The sequence below is a fragment of the Calidris pugnax genome, unplaced genomic scaffold (assembly GCF_001431845.1).
Source record: "Calidris pugnax isolate Ruff unplaced genomic scaffold, ASM143184v1 scaffold24, whole genome shotgun sequence".
NCBI classification, from domain to species: domain Eukaryota; kingdom Metazoa; phylum Chordata; class Aves; order Charadriiformes; family Scolopacidae; genus Calidris; species Calidris pugnax.
Genome location: NW_015090922.1, coordinates 11054941 through 11069595, shown reverse-complemented (window position 1 = coordinate 11069595; position 14655 = coordinate 11054941). Strand labels below are relative to the sequence as shown.

The following is a 14655-nucleotide window of genomic DNA, read 5'->3' as shown; positions in this document are numbered from 1 at the left end:
AATAACACTCAAGCTCAGGCAGCCAGTGGCCAGAGCTGTGGTTTGTGTCATTGAGACCTTGTTACAGTCTCAACACTAAGTGCCAGTCTAAGGCGGCTTCATGTTCGTTCTGACCTGTGAAGTCCCAAACATGTTAGCACCCAAATTTAAAATTACTTTCATGGAGCTCTGCTGAACAGTCCTACAGACTGCCAATATCACATTTTTGAACATGAACACAGAAAAGTACCATCAGAACAGCAATACTAGAAAGCTAACCATTGGTCTCAGCACCTGGAAGAAATACATCCAAGATGGCTACACAACTCATTATCCATCTACAAAGGGACCACCTTTTCACGAAGCACAGTTAAACTTGGATCTAGTGATGAGAATATTCTGGTCCAGGCCTGAAACATGTCAACTCGGTCAACTTTCTCTTCAGTAAACTCTTTTCTTTCATGAATACTGTCGCTGTAACTAATAGCTCCAACAAATTGATTAATAAGCTGCATCACCATAGTGGGTGACAGTGCTTCAGTACTCTTCTGATGAGATTACAGAAGTTTAAAGAATCATAACAACAAGGTTTTCAAAACTTCTGATGACTGCTTCTCTCCAATGATGCTACTTCACAGTATTATCCTAGCAACATTTGTAACAGCAAGACAAACTATCCTAAGAACTCAGTTACTTTTCATGCCTAGGTTGCTTCTACAAAAACCTGTGCCAACATAAGCACAGTATTCTAGAGGGGCAAACTTTTAATATTAGCCCCGAACTTCAATCAAGTCTACCAGAACTGAGCTATACCTGGATCACCAGAATAACTGAGAAGACTGAAGACCAGGAGACCACTACACATGTCTGCTGTTAGACCTTAGAACAGCAGGCTTAACCAGTGATAAAACATTTTGAATTAGAAGCAATAGCTTGAAAGCCTGCTTCAAACATCAGTTTTTCTGACATTAGGAATGCTGCTGAAAAGCAATAAATATACAAGGGCAAGTCTTTTCACTTAGTGAAGCTAACTCCCCTTTCTCTGTTTCTCCTTAAGGGAAGAAGTTGCATTCAACCTTTTGGATAAGTAAAGAGAGTTATAAAATCAGCAACTAAATGAAACCGGTTTGGAATTCAGTTTAGTCCTCCGTGAAAGTTCTAGATGATTATATGTTTTTTATTCACACATACAAAGATGTTTGGTAAGCATTCACAACCCAAAGGGATGATTTAAGGCTCTTGTATTCATAGGTATTTATACTCTGTCAAGTTTTCACGAAAGTGCATTTTAGAAGTTTCAGTGTGAAAAATAACACAGCTATGTTAAATAGAAGCAGTTCAAGTTAGATAAATAAACTGTCCCTTGATGAAAACCTAATACAACTTTTTCTTTTTGTCAAAACTTTCAGAAAAAAAGGGAGCAAGTATCACAAGTATGACACTTTAATGACACTTTATAAGCAAGACATTAACAGTATCACACTTTACTAAGATGATATAGCACTCTGCAAGGCCAGGGGTAGCGTTTTGACCTGTAAAGATAGCAAGAAAAACCTAAAGCTCATATTAAGAAAATGTTTGTGTAATACCAGGATAAACAAACCACATGGCTTAAAACATTTTTCCTGACACGCAAAAACTCAGAGTTGTAACCTGTCTTGATTTTGACCCAACCTTTAGTGGCACCATGGCTTTAAGAGTTTTTGTTTTCATGCTCAAAAAGGTTATGATAGCATTTCTAATGAACAAAACAGATTTCCTACCTTCAACCCGTGATTCCAAGTACTTATCCAACTCAGCATCTTTTTTCACTGCTGCATCTGACACCTTAGGAGCATTTGAAAAACAAACTAGTACAATACTCATGTTATCACGACTCCCCTATATGATAAAGAAAAAAAGAAGAGTTAGTCTTATTTTTCATTTTTCTATTCTAGTCACATTACTACTTGTTCCAAATATAGTACTAAAAATATACCTGGGAAAAAAGAAACCCTGCGATAAAACTGTATTTTGATTAGAAGAACCCCTGAGTTTCCAACTAAACTACTCGCTAGAAGCAATTTTACTGACTTTTATTGTTCATTCTTAGTCTTTAAATTATTTAATGGGACTTATTTACATGTCAAATGTTTTAAAGTAGTATCAAGAAAACAGGTCAGAAATGAGTCAGTCATTTAATGCTTCCTTAAGCCAAGTTAAAAAACAAATCATGTTGCAAAATGAAATGCAGAATAGTTATTTTAGATTACTAGAATAGCTAGCTCCAGCTATTCATTTATTTCAGTTTGAGAACATTCCGTAAGACATTACATTCAATACAAATCTATTTATCAGAATGCTCCTATGTCACACATAGCAACTTGAAGAAAATAAATACAAAATATGATTGTGTTTAATATGGCCAAGCTGACCTTACAACTATCCTGTGCTCAGCACCATTGGCAGCAGCTTTTTAAGATACTAACTTGAATTCTTCACTATTAAAATCTGATACCACTCATCTGCTCGTATCTAATTTTCAAAATTATAATCCACAGTCAATTAAAAAACATAGCATCTAAATCTCTTACAAGGATATCCAGTAGAGCCATAATTTAAACTCCTGGTTTGAAATCAAGACTGCAAGTATTTATTTTTTTGGGTAGAAATTTAGGTGCCATTAGTCACCACATATTGTTTCTGTGTAAACCCAACCTACTGGATAGTTCCTGTCATCTATCACAACAACTCCTTTTTCTGAAGAAATTAAGTAGGAATCTGACATTAGAATAAACTCCTTCAGAATTACTCAGGAGTTACTCTACATTCCCTTTCGTACCAAGCATAAGGGGACACCTATCTTTTACAGCAGTTAATATTATGTGATAAAATCCACATCCTGAAGACAGAGGACAACATTCTAGTATCGTTACAAACTGCAGAGAACCACAATCTGACTCTGTAATATAAACCTGATGCCAGGGCTCAGTTTTACCAGAAGTATACTCGAATGACCATCCTTTACCAAGGCCGGTCAAGTACTTGGTCAGAAAAGCCCCAGCATTTAAATCAATCATACAATGTATGGTATATGCTGGAATGCAACCTTATTTGTGAAAAAAAGTTACTTACCCTTTAGCATTAGAACTCTGAATTTCAATATATTCCTCAAAACTGCATGTTTGGTCTGCGGCCTAATGAAGGAACTCTATTTGCTAACACTAGTAGGAGTCGGACTTTTCAGGGAATGCTGGAAATGGTACACCTATGAAACATTTGCAGACCGACCTGTAGTTGCTCCAAACAAATTCTAAATTTGAGCAGTACAAGCAAGCTCAGATGCAAAAGTAGTGGCTCTCCATCTAAGCTAGAACAATGAGCTGAGGATACCCCTTCAGATGACAAAGAATACCTTGAAGAGGAAATGGTGCAAACACTGGTTTTATGCAAAGGATATGAACACTGCCCAGCTTAAAAGAACAAAAAAACCCAACCCCAAACAAAATACCTTGTACAGTATTCATTCATTTTAAAAATCTTGTATTTGGAAACAAAGTTTAGAGCTGGAACTAAATGCAATTATTATTTGATAAAATAATAAACCTTTATTTTTGCAATTGCTATCACCTCTCCAGGCACAAAAGATAAGGCTGTATATTCTTCAGCAAGGATATATAGTCAAATGGGTACAGATCTTTGAGGGAAGGAAGAGGGAGAAGGGGAAGAGTAGGCCAGGAACTGCTGTTAACACAGTACCCATCTAAACAGAAGATAATTTTGGAACAGCTGCTTGGAGAAAACAGTTACGTACCTTATGTAAACAAGTGTCCACTACCCAATTGCACACTTTTTCCAGGTCATCTGATACTTCAAGTCTAGACTTAACAAATTCACAGAGCTCTTCATTGCTCATTACATCCCAGATTCCATCACAAGCCAAGATGATAAACTCATCTTCTTCTGCCCTTAAAATTTCACAAACCTCAGGCTCTGGAGAAACAAGTTGTTCTGTAGGGCCTTTACCGTCAACACATTTATAGTCATAGTCCCCCAGAGCTCGAGAAACTGCCAATGAACCATTAACACGCTGAATCATTACACTGCCTCCTGCGTTCTGGATTCGCTCCTTCTCCCTTGGGTTGCAAGGTTTGTGATCCTGTGTTGAAAAACAGACTTGTCCATTCCTATAGAGAACAGCACGTGAATCACCACAATTGATAAAGTATACATGCTCAGGTGAAATCATAACTCCCACTGCTGTTGAGCCACTTCTGTCCATCCCATTTCTGAGGTCTGAGAAATTGCGCATACACTCATCAATTTTCAAAAAGCCAGTTCTGATTCCACTCTTGACATTTTCCACTGAAGGTTCAAGAGCAGATCCAGGTTTTTCTGTCGCCCTAAAGTCTTCATTGTTAGTGATGTGTTCTAGTAAGTGTGTGGAGCAATAATTTGCAACACGAGATCCTGCGTGACCATCATAGACAGCAAAAAAGGACCAGTCCTCTAAGCCATGGGGAATACCTACAACAGCTGTGTGAGCATCTTCCATTTCCACTCTCCATCCCTGCATACTGCTGAGGCCGTAACGCAAGCCATTCCCTGCACCATGAGCATTATGTTTTTCAGTTTTTGGTTTATCCAAAAATGCACCCATGTTTATGCAATATTGAATCTGGAAAACAGAGAAGAAAAGTCTTATTTATGAAACCATCACTCCATATAAGTTTCGTTCCTCCTTTCCTGTGTTTCTTCTTTATAAAACAAGTGATAAAGCATGCACGTGTGCTGAGGTGAAGGACTATATAATAATTAATAAATGACATGAATTAAGTGACAGACTCCTGCTTGCATTTTTGGTGGGGTGTTGAGTCTTTTAAAGGCTATTTCATCAAAATTCAAGGCTCTGCATATGAAGGCAGAGTAGTTCACATACCTTTGCAGCCCTGCCAATTCTGTCATTCACTGCAGAAACTAGTTCATGCTGGAAAAATAACAACCATATGACTCCTATTCTCTTTCCAGTTTTATTGTGGCATGAAGAAAAAGCTAATACTTCATAAATAAGAATTGACCGGTCTCACTAGACTTGCATGAACTGTGCTACCTCTGTATTCTTGTAAAGCGTGGCAGAAGTGACAATAGGGGAATGTAGACCATTTGCCAAAAGAAACACGAAGGCAAATCCCACTTCAATACAAAAGAACTTCTCATAATATTCTCTTAATAAATAAATTATACTTAGTCCTTCATAAAACATCATTTCCATTTTTACCATCCCTAAAAGACATTCATGTGTTTACAGGTGATTTTAAGTTCAAAGATGCATTGATCTTGATTTTAAAATGTATCCAGTTACAAGAAATATGAGCTCTCTAAGGGAAGAAAAACCACAGAAAGTTAGAAGTTCTTCAGTGTCCAGAGACCTATGTCAAAACATATGAAGAACCACCATTTCCAGAGAGCAAGCTTGCAGATAAAACGTTGAATAATCTGTTGAAGCTTTAGAGGACTTCTGACTTCGTCTCCTGTACTAGACTACCTCGCACTTTACAAAGTCAGTAGAGCATACATTCTTTAATCCACAGATCCCATAGTACTTCTCTGAGAAGTTCAGAAACTTGGATACCACAACCTCTGACCATGCTAAAAATGACCAACCCCATGAAACCCTTAGTGATTGGATGTGGAAGTTATAGCAACCTTCATCCAAAAAGAATGAGACAATTCCGCCCTGACCAATCCTAAGCAATCAGTCACTAGGTCTCTGGCACACTAATACACACCAAGCCTGCAGAGTCATAATAATCTCATTCCGGTTTAAGAGTTTGTTACCATGTCAGAAAAAAAACAGGTTAAGGAATCATCCTTACTTCTACGGTTCCCCTCATCTAAACACATTTTCAGCATACACAGCTTACTCCGACAGGAGAGGTAAGAAGAACAGTACAATGCAATGAGGCAAAGAACACAGTTAGATTCTGCACCTGACCCCTCTTTTCAGGGTAAACTTTAGGATTTTCCTCCATATAATCCAAATTTCTGCTACAGTGACCTCCATGAAGTGCCAAGGACCTCAAACATTTCACAGACAGTTTGCTCAGCAGTTATGCCTCTTTTGAAATGCATCTCCCATTCTTACTTAAATACAAATTTAGATCAACTTCCCCAAATACTGCAGGAACTCCTTATCTGGTTTACTTTTTTGTCTAGTTTCACTGTCTGTTTTAATTCAGGTTTAATGGCCTTTGATTCAGGTGCTACTAATATTATACAGATGGAGAAGTGTGGTTCTGTAAGAGACTGAACATCATATAATTTGATGTACTTTTTCTATTAAAAAAAATTATCTGTCTTCAAATTATCTCTTCTGACAGTGACTAAAACACTAATGAGAGTCCAGGTTTCAGAAGATTTGTTAGAGAGGATGATTTCTTAAATATTCAGCTAGAAATTGAGGTTTAGCCTGGACAGTATAGATGCTATCACTGTGCAATCACCCCTTCTAGTTTGGCTCTGCGACACTACCATGATTTTTGATGATTTGTCATTTATTAGGGAATTCTACACTTGCATAACAGTTAATTGCCTCTATGTATCAATCGTCTACTATCAAGAAGTCTGATATTATTACACAAGTCTTCTAGTTAGTAAATTGTATTAAGTACCTATTAAAAAAAAATTATAACAGGAATTACATGACACCAAAGAAAGTGGTGTCTTTTGGAAAGCCTTCTGTGCTTTCCAAAATGGGCATTCCATGTACAAGGTACACATTCTCAGCTACAGAATCTATAGTGAAGCCAAATTAAGAATTGGTTGTTGCCAGTTAGATTTTACTCCATATAAATATAAATAGGCCTCAAACTTTTTTTTATAAAGCAATTTCACAGATAATGGCACATCTAATACAAAAAAGCAAGTTACGGAATGACTTCAAAACCACATCTAACTTTCTCAAAATACTTTCTTTACTTTTAACAACTTGAAAAGTCATTAAGCCCTTTCAAATACAAACTAGCCATCCTAAATTTCACCCACCTTCCCAATCAGTTAAATTTTATGATATTATCTAAAGATTTTCACACACAAGAAACTGTAAATATTATCTTTATTCTTTATCTCTGCAGCCACCATCCACTGGCCTCTAATTGTATTACCTGGGATAGCAAAGATGAAGATAAAATGACTACACAACCTTATGTTATGCATTGTAAGCTTCACACTGTATGTAATTTGCAAGCAAAAGCAAGTTATATTCTGCTCACAATTATTTGCATCATTATTTTTCTTTATCTGATAAGAGTATGTGCAACACTGCAAATCAGTGAAAGCAACACACAACAGAAATGAGGTATTCATTACTTTGTGAGATACACAGCCAAATGCTTTTCACAACTCTTTGTCCTAGAAGATCTGATTTTACTTTGGAAAAAGAAAAGCAAACAAAAAACCACATAAAACCCAAAAAAGAAATCAGTGTCAAATGGTGTCATAAAGCAAAGCAAGGCAGTGCTACACACCACCACAAATAAGTGCTCTTAGTGCTCTCAGCAACTGATGTTCCCAGTTAAGAGCTGAACAAGTTCCACATTGTTTAATAGTTCAACTAACATTACTAAAGGAGATCCATTAATGGATTTTAATAGCTGATAACCACTCATTCACAAGTTACACATGAAGTTACTTCAAAAGCACACAAAAACATTCTTACCGGAAAAATGAAATACGTGGCTGAAAAGCTGCCAAAATGACTGAAGTCCTCCGACACTTCAGACCTTGTATGAAATTTCCTTAATTGAGTTAAGAATGTCCTTAAGTTCTTAAAAATCAGAAGTGTGGAATAAATCATATGACTGAGTAAGGAAAAAGATCAAAATCTATCTAATTGCAAAAGCCTGCCAGATCAGTATTGAGTGCTGTGTTTTACATTTCTAAAATGAAAAACTGTTTGAAGAACACCAAAAGCACATGTTTCACATCTTAGCTTTACCTATTACGTAAGTAGCTTCACTTCTTACAGCACAGGAATGAGAAACTGAAAAGAAAGATTACACTATTCCAAGATTATATTACTGATATTCTAAATATCCTATGTAATACAACCAATCTTGCAGAGATTGACATGCAATCAGTAAGAAAACAGTAAGTTTAGGTATTATGGATGGTCCTGTAAAAGACATCAGACGCACAGAAATCTTTTGATCGCTGTATTATGTAGAGAGTAAGGCAGCAACTGGTTTGAAGATGAGCTGAAAAAGTCAAGAACCAACTCATGTTGGAAGAGACCTCTAGAACTTGTCTAGTCCAAATCCCTATTCAAAGTTCAATCAGCATGATATCCAACACCAAAGATGGCTCAAGCTGTGCAGTTCCTTGTCAAGTTTTGAACATGTCCAAGGACAGAAATTCCACAGTCTGAGCAACAAGTTCACATCTGACCACATTCATAATGAATACAGAACTCCCATAAGTGCAAATTGGGTCCTTTCCCTCTTTGTCTTTCATTACACACCTCTGGGAAGAGCACAGCTCTACCTTCTCTATACCCACCCATTACATAGTTGGAAGACAGCAAATGGATGCACTCCTTGACCTGTGAAAACAATTTAATTTCCTTCTGGTAAAAATATTTACCCCACATAACATTATTAGCTGAAACTCTCAAAACCTGCAAGACCAGACTGTGTCTACTGTAATTCCCAGAACTTCCTTGAAAACAGAGAAGGCCTTAGTTCTCATCCGTGCTCCACAGACTATTCTCTAAAACAGTATACATTCTTCAGATCAAGAACAGAAAGCTAGGATTCCCTTCTTCCAGTAGTCTTCCCATCTCTGGGAAAAATAAGAGTAATAATTTAAAATAAAAATAAAAATCAATCACCTGGTAAATGCCAATAATCACCAACACTCAAAGGCTTCTGGAAGACCTTTAGAGGAAGAAAATGCTGGCCTTTCCCCCTCTCTGGCAATGGTAGTAACTAAATCTGAGTAGTATGCTGCTAAAGCAGCAGCTCTCGCTACAGCTTTACTGGGCACTCTTCATTTCTGGTTTTAAATCAATAGCTAAACCATTTCCAACAGAGTTCAGGGCTGTGAGTCTCTAACAAAAGCTGACAACCCTTTCCCAGGGCAAAAACCTAACCCAAGGCTTACTTCTCTGAAGTACTAACATATATTCTTCTCTGATATTTCCTACCTGATACAAATCCTGTATGAGGTCCTTATCTCACATACCGGGAACATAAGAAATAATTCAGGGTCAGGAAACTGAAGACATCTATCCTTTTGAGGAATGGAAGTAAGATGACAAAAGCTGTGTCCTCTGACATGCAAGAAAAATTTGTGGTAAGTATCCTCACTACAGCTACACAGTGAAGATGGACTTTGTTATTAGATCAGCCATATACTAAAGGTTCTTAAAATCAAGTCTGTGTATAATTCTGAATTTCTCTGTTTAAATGAAAAACAACCACACTAACTCATTTTCTTTCAAGATCTACCTACAAAACAGCGAACAGTTCTTGCTCAGTTACAGATATCCATGACTTTTCTACTATATCATGAAGGGGAAATAGGCAGCTATGTAAAATGAACTGCGTGCTCCTTTCCACACAGATTTACATTTAACAGGCAGAAATATTTACTTGCTGGTTGTCACGAAGGCAGCCAAAGTGAATTAGATTATAAAGGTCTACAAGCCATAAATAAACTGTTTGTAGATACTATAAAATTATTTTCAGATCACATGCCAGTTTCAAAGACATCATCAGAACTAGACTAATACCTTGATGGCAATAACATATCTTTTCACATAATGAGAATGGTCCAACATCAATCTTTTAGGTTTAGGTCAGAAAAGTGAGAACTGTACTGTAAAATATCTCTTCCTCAGAAGGATTCACTCAACGGGCCAGTCATTTTTAATGTCTGTGCTGGGGAAAAGAAACACTGCCAGAGTTTCCTGTTACAAAACACATGTGCTCTTGCTATAAGAAAGAAAAACATGACTTTTCAACAGAGAAAACGCTGCACTAGACATTGAAGATTTAAGTGACAAGTAAATGATCAAAATATCTATGCCAAACAATTTCAAAGCTTATTGGAAGTGCAGGAAGAAATATTTTTTCTGGCTTAAGTGAAAAAAATTCAAACTTAGCCTTGGTAGAAAGCTCCTATGTCTCTACCTTCATCTTACACTCTCTCTCTGTAGTGTATATGTATGTGTATACACACATACTACACATTACATGTGTCTACACACACTGTAGAGAGTTTTGACATTCATAAAGATTCCCTGTACCCTTCAATTTATACAACAAAAGAGCGACAGAATATTGCAAGCAATCTTTTGCTAATCTTGTGTTTACTTACAATATACTATCATTATACTATCACCTTAGTTACATTATTCTATTTATTTCTACTCTATGTATACTAAACACAAGTTCATTTGATGAGTGAAACCAGCTTTGAAAAATCTTTATTTTTGATCCCAGAAAACATGCGATCGCTTTTGACTTACTGATCTTAAAAATGCTGGCACTGCATAAATCTACATTAGGCAAATAGTTATTGAGTACAGCTCTTGCTCAAAAATGCAAAGCTTGGCTGTAACAGCTACTCTATGTAGCCACGAGCACTGGCAGAGTCAAATAGCAATTATTGGAATCTAAGAATGAGATCTGAATATTTTACTTTCACTTAAAAATGAACTACATAGAAGGACAGTGATTATCATCCATGTCCACTCGCTGTGGGGTTTATTTACTTTTGAAGGTGGGTCTTTTTGCTTTTAAATAATCTCTGACCACGAGAGACACCATCAGAAAGGATCTCAGCTGACCAAAGATACCGATACAAAGAAATTAAGCATCAATATAAATCTTTAATATAGAGCCTAGTATCAAAAACTCTTCCTGCTAGGACGACAGGAAAGCAGCCCAACAGGCTTTTAACTCAAAAATTTCAAAAGTTTTGCAAGTTAAATATGTGCCTAGGAGCTACAACTGTAATTTTGAAATTACTTTCTGCATCTCTTATTGTTACTAGAGTTGCAGGAAAAGAAACAATAACAGAAACAAAATACACATCAACCCCCCAACCACACTACTTGCAAACCAGCAAGTTGAAAAAGGTGACGAAGATGTCAGGTACTTCAAACTGGTCCAGAGGTACAAAACAGTCACAGGCGTGATTTAACACTGTGGCTTCACAACTATTTTCAATGTCAGTAGCGATACCTGAAAACATTATCGCTTCTGCTCTGTCTCAGCTACTCACCACTACATTGTGCCAGCAATTTCTTTTCTTTCAGAACTGCTGGCTAAGACATTTTTGCCCTTCCTCTTTGAACTGTTTAATGAATAGGTGCAAAGTTAGCTTTAGTATTTTGAAACTTTGTGACTTTGACTGCAGTGGGTTTAGAAGCCAGCAGCTTAGACAGCAGCAAACTTCCAACAGGGAAGATAGTGGGGAAAAAACAGAAAGGAGCATCAAGAACTAAATTAACAGCTATAACCTTTTTAGCTATGCTGATAATACCAGAAAAACATGTACGCTAGTAGTCTTTTCAGAGGTCCATTTTATATTCTGCTTTTTGCACCTTATTAAAATGCAGATCTTCAAACTCAGCTTATTTGGCAACTGTCTGTCTCATGGACAAGTTGCACACTTCTAGGCTGTGGCTTCTTATTTTTCTGGAACATAGTTTTGTATGATGAAGATAAACTTCAGAGATAACTTGAAAACGGACTCTGAATCTAACTTGGCAGTCACAGCACATAGTACAAAGCCATCAGTGCCCAGGTTGATGCATTTTTACAGGTACCTTTATCATGTAGATTCCCCTTACATAAGTTGCATAAGTCAACTTCACACAGTTTTGTGACCATATGAAAGCTTAAAAAAAATGCAGTGTTCTTCTAGTTTGTTACACATAATTGTGTGCTTGCCGGTGTGACATCTGACAACTAACAGCCCTTAGTTCACTTTGGCACCACAGCTAGGGACCTACTGAAGAAGAGGAACGCAGTGTCATTCTCAGTAAAAAAAGCACTACCATAGTCAGTCTCTTCTTCAGGTTTTCTTTACCAAGATTTCCTCCAAACACTATGAGGTCTGGGAAATTCAATCCCCTTTGTTATCTGTAAACAGTTTATCTGAGTTACAGATTAACCATACAAAAAGTGATACGTAAGATACATAAATACCCAGGCTGCTTCACCAAACCAAGTAGAACACCACTTGGCCCAGACAGTGCAAAGCAAACACACTATTGCTTCTAGCACCTCCATGAGAACCGAATGAAGGTTAAAGTCTGTAGGAGCTAAGATAGCTCTGTGTAAGCCAGTATTCACGTTCTGGTACCATTCTCTTGAAGTAGAAGTTTGGTGCATTGGCACTAAGTGAAATGGACCTATTTGGTTAAACCTCCCTGATCAAGCTGGCTAACCCTGAAGTAACATTTTCTCCTTAACTCACGCACTGCAATGAGGTGTGTGGCTTTATTGTACCACTCGGAAGATGGCACTGTACTCTTGTTTATCCCTACTGGCCCTACTATGACAAGATTCATATCCCATAATCCTAACTGAATTCCTTTTGTTTGCTTGTATCCACTCATACTTCCTGCAGCCAATAAGCATGTTCTCACCTTTACTGGGTTGTTCAAAACAGATGCACTTGTGGTACTTGAAACCTACAAAGCCACGATTTTTCCATAATAAATTTAATAGTTATTTCTATGCAGAAACATTTTATTCTCTACATTCAATTACAAGACCAACTATTTTGAGATTGATTGAAGAGTACCAAACTAAATCTGTCAAATCGCTATCAGCCAGGTTTTTATTTAAAAAAATAGCACCTAAGATTTTGAAGAGAGAGACAATGTTTAGCCAGTACATTATTGGCATTAAAACTGAAGAATTTATTTATTTTTTTTACTTATTATCATGAAGCAGTATGTCACTAAAAAGGAGTTCTCCCATATTCTAAATTTAGGCATTTAAGACAACTTATTTTCTACCTTTTTCAATGTTTGTTTACCAAGAGCTTCGGAAGCATTTTTGTAAGAATAGGGCAGCAATGAATCACCAATTCATATAATCAATAAGTTGTTCCTAAACAGGTCTGAAAGGCCAAAATAAGTGCTCTGCAGCAGGTCTGCAGAGCCATGGCAAAACACTAAACCATATATTTACATAACTGAGGGGTGACTTGTTGATTCACATAAATCTGAGGAAGTTAGACACAAAGGCTGGGCTGAATGAATGCTAGAGGTCCATTCCAACATAAATTAGTCTATGACTTGCACAGGTAAGAAGAGTTGTGCCTTTTTTCAACCTGTTACATCACTGCAAATTAACTACAAACATTCCAGATGACAGAAAAAAACCAACCACAACAAACCAACCCAAACCAGATGTGAACCTTTCTTTCATTTTAACAGCAGAACAATCAATGCCACCTCCTTGGCAGAACCTGTCACTGATCCATGCCTCATCCAACTTCAGAGTGAGACTGCTTCATACCAACAGTCCAGACTCATCCTGCCACTATTGACAAGTGCAGCCTAAGGCAAGCAACTCTTCCCATCAAAGATACCAAAATGTGAAATCAAGCCTGAAAGGCATAAACTTGATCATAATTATGCAGATTCAGCATAGGTAATACAGCTATTTCATGGATAGTCCTCAAAATGCCCCATTTTAAAATTTAATTAAATTATTCAGAAACAGACAAACCAAGATATGTAATCTATGACGAGGTATTTGTGGTGGTGTGGTTGTTTTTTGATTTTTTTTTTTTAATTAACATCGTTTTGTAGCACTAAGTTTACCTTTTCTTTTAAAAAAAGAACTCAGGAATAAAAGGACATTGACTTTTAGTTCCGCTATACAAATGTAGAAGACAGTGACTGAGTAGTGGGCCAAGAGTTACCTTCATCATTGTCAGATAAAGTTATGATACAAAACCAGCAGCCAAAACATTTTCATTGACCTGGAAGAAGACATCAACCCTTACCCTTGAAAAGGCAATTTAAGAGTTGAAGCTACAGCAACCTTCTAAAAATTTAGAGATTTTCTGTAACGAATGGAAAAAAAAAAAAGGTAACTTAAGTGGTATTGCTGCTATTAGTGCATTTAAGGAGATAGAGACCTTGAGGAGAAAAAAGCCACACAGATGGTAAGCTGATCTCAACACACAGTGGCAAAACACTTCATGACTTTTATTGACTGACTCTGTACATTCTTTTGTGTGAGAAAATACCTTACTCAAAATCTGGGTCGGCACACGTTTAAGTGTTGAAAAATTACATTTTTTCCCTATTTATTAAATGTGCATTGTACTAGAGCACAGAGAAGCTATACTTTAAGTTATATTTCCTATTCAAGAAAAAACACATCCTTTTATCCAATCTGTGAAATTTCTGTTAAGTTCTTGGTTAATTACAAATTAAAATACAGTCAAAGTAAAAGCAATTATACCTTCCCATAAATTTCCAAGCAGCAGCAGCATTTTTTCTTACCTGTAATAGCAACCTTGTCAAGGTTCTAGTTCAGTGCTGAAAGAATTAGTTTACATTCCTGCTGCCAAGAAGCACATAACAGAATGACTTGCAAAACCTTGAGATAACAGTACAGGACACAACATCTGCTTTATTTTGATATTTCCTAGAAAGAAACAAAG

At 36.8% G+C, this 14655-nt stretch overlaps 1 protein-coding gene across 8 annotated transcripts in view; it reads right to left on the bottom strand.

The window, feature by feature from the left end:
- The window catches only part of PPM1B (protein phosphatase, Mg2+/Mn2+ dependent 1B), a 44800-nt gene that overhangs the window by 20124 nt on the left and 10021 nt on the right, over positions 1 to 14655 (bottom strand). For 5 of the 8 annotated variants that reach the window (XM_014950819.1, XM_014950820.1, XM_014950827.1 and 2 more), the window contains 3 exons: positions 14495 to 14639; positions 3773 to 4636; positions 1743 to 1860 (listed from right to left, as the gene is read on the bottom strand). In XM_014950819.1, coding sequence (XP_014806305.1) covers positions 1743 to 1860; positions 3773 to 4618 — 964 coding nt within the window. In that variant the 5' untranslated portion in view covers positions 4619 to 4636; positions 14495 to 14639. Of the gene's footprint in view, positions 1 to 1742; positions 1861 to 3772; positions 4637 to 7675; positions 7784 to 14494; positions 14640 to 14655 lie in introns of all 8 variants that reach the window. The other 3 variants (XM_014950823.1, XM_014950825.1, XM_014950826.1) reach the window with 3 other exon arrangements.